Source organism: Ammodytes marinus, assembly GCF_949987685.1.
Source record: "Ammodytes marinus genome assembly, chromosome: 22".
Lineage (NCBI taxonomy): Eukaryota > Metazoa > Chordata > Actinopteri > Uranoscopiformes > Ammodytidae > Ammodytes > Ammodytes marinus.
In genome coordinates, this window is record NC_137226.1 from 13,785,382 (window position 1) to 13,787,911 (window position 2,530).

At 47.0% G+C, this 2,530-nt stretch overlaps 1 protein-coding gene across 2 annotated transcripts in view; it reads right to left on the minus strand.

The window, feature by feature from the left end:
• The window catches only part of LOC307268696 (protein phosphatase 1H-like), a gene marked incomplete at its 5' end in the record, with an annotated part of 21,089 nt that extends 19,121 nt beyond the window's left edge, over positions 1-1,968 (minus strand). For both annotated transcript variants that reach the window (XM_080051432.1, XM_080051431.1), the window contains one exon: positions 1,724-1,968. In XM_080051432.1, the coding sequence (XP_079907558.1) occupies positions 1,724-1,968 (245 nt within the window). The remainder of the gene's footprint in view (positions 1-1,723) is intronic.
• Positions 1,969-2,530: the final 562 nt, after the last annotated feature.

Consider the following 2,530-nt stretch of genomic DNA (forward strand, 5'->3'; position numbering starts at 1 on the left):
GTAGAGCTGCCGTGTTCAATGGCTGCAACAGACACACACAATGGGATGCCTAACTGCGGCGTGTATCATGTTTCACGGGAGTAAAAAAAAAATTGACAGGCGACACACTTGTATTTGAGTTAAAAGGTGGAGTCAGCAATTTTGGGGAAAAGTTTGTTGTCAATTTTTTTTTCTCCAAAACCAGTGAATATCTCCTCACGATTCGCTACCTTTCCGTCTAGTGTGTGTGCTGAAAAGAAACCTGGTGTTAATACGCGGCGTATAGGCTCTGTAAAGTGGTATGTAAAGTAGTGTATGTAAACAAACGGGGTCCTCGCTAGCAACATGCCTGTTTAGAGCCTATAGGATGTGTATTCAGACGGGATTCTATTCTTCAGCACACACCTATTAAGTAAAGGTAGGGGATCATGAGGAGATATTCACTGATTTTGACAATTTAACAACAAGCATTCTACAGAATTGCTGACTGCACCTTTAAAGTTGTCTACTTGCTGTAGCAACCGTCCTCACACACATGCAGTGTGTGTTTTGGCCTCTGTGCATGATGTCCCTGAACACTCTGCAATCACTGCTGATATGACCTCATCCACTCAGCACTCACAACAAGGCAACTCCCTGGACATTCATTGTACTTTGTTCCAGCTTGATAAGATTAATAAGATTACTGCTTGATGAAAATCACTTTTTCTTTTACCGTTCCAACCAAGAGCTCCTCCCTGCTGTTGTGTGGCATTGAGCATATAGGGTTTGCTAATGGTCAAGTCAACAGAGGTATAGTATTTGGATTGATTTATTAACAGCAGTATAGCCTCACGCCGACAGAGCAATCAATGTGACATTGGGGGATGCACCATCACTCCACTCACAACACTTAAAGGTGAAATGCATTTTTTTTCTCATGTAATAATTCAACACCAAACTGTACAAAGTGGCTGTTAATCAAATTGGATAAGCCTGCATGTGCAATTTTGTTATTATTGTAGAATCGGCATAAAGTCAGTATCCTGGCTGAGTTTCCTTAGACTTTTAGATCAGATTTGTAGAGGAGTGTCTGTCGAAGTAAAATATGACGTGATTACAAGGACACAAATCTCTGCACAATGACAGGCAACAAACTCTTCATGGAAGGCTAGTCAGAAGTCAGGAGAGGCCAAGACAGGATACAATATTGCATCTTTTGGGGCTGGTTTGCTACATTTTAAGTAGATGCTACAAACAAACAAGCAATCACTCACAAAGGCCTACTGACTATAGCCTGTAATGTGATGCTTAGAAGGTGCATCATCCTCTTGCACGTGAACACCAGCTGCCTTGGACTCTGGGAGCTGTGTGATCCTATCTAGATGAATACCGTCATGCATTTTCTTATAGCACGCGATTTCAATGTGACACAAAGCTCTGGAAGGGTAGACACTAAAGGGGTGTTGGAGAAGGCAGGTGGATGTAGAAGGTCACACCAGGTGCAGCGTTGCTCCCAGTCAGTGCTTCTAATTGGTGTGAGGCCTAAAGACGTATATGGGTCTATCATGTTTGTTTAATAGGCTAGAAGAAGCATAGACTATGAGTAATACAGCAGTGTTGTGGAGGTGAACACCTGCAGGCACTCGGGCCTCCACAATACATGGGCGCAGATGCTTTGCATTGAAGGCACTGTGATTGCACTGGAATGAGACAACAGGATCCGCTTTTTGAGAACCAGAGTACTGTCGGGGGTTCTACTTACTCAGCGTATCCGGTGGCCCAAGGCAATCTCCTGGTCTCCTTCAGGATGAGGATGGGCCGGGCCATGTGGTCCGCGGAACACTCGATCTCATCCGGGGACAGTCCCAGGAACTGCGGTCTCATATAGGGGAATTTCAGCGGCAGCTCGGGACCGCCAGAGTGACCCCCTCCTCCGCCGGAGCTGCTCCCCCCGGTCGAGATTCCGCCCATGAAGCCGGCCACGGCGGACTTGACCCGGGTGAGCATGTTGGCGTGTTGGCGTCGCGTCGGGCGCTCGTCCGTGCTGCTGGGCCGGTGGCCGCGGCTCCCTTTGCCCGGATTCCCCCCCAGGTCGGCCCGCGCTGCTGGTCGGAACGACGGGCTCGATGGAGAACAGAGAGGCGGCGGAGGGAGACAGAGGAGGAGACGCTCAGCTGGTTAAAGCCGCTTCATCCATTCATTCAGAGCGGGAGACAACAGCCCGCAGGCAGAGAGGAGAGGATGGTGGAAACAGCAAAGGGATGCTTTTTAGCGAAAAAGCCCTCACCGCTCATCCCCATGGACAGTCATTGATAACAGCTCAGTCGGCCTTCGTGGATACGCGGAAACACACACAAGATTAACTTGCATCATGTGATGCAATCATGGGCGCACACTGTAAAAAAAAACAGTCTCCTGTTTTTACCCAGTTATAGATGCATTAAAAAGAATGACGGCACAAACAATGTCAGTAACGTTAGATTCCGTTATTGTTCTGCTATTAAAAAATAAACAAAAATTGAATTCTCAAATAAATGTTTAGAGATCAACTGCAACAGAGATGTGATGC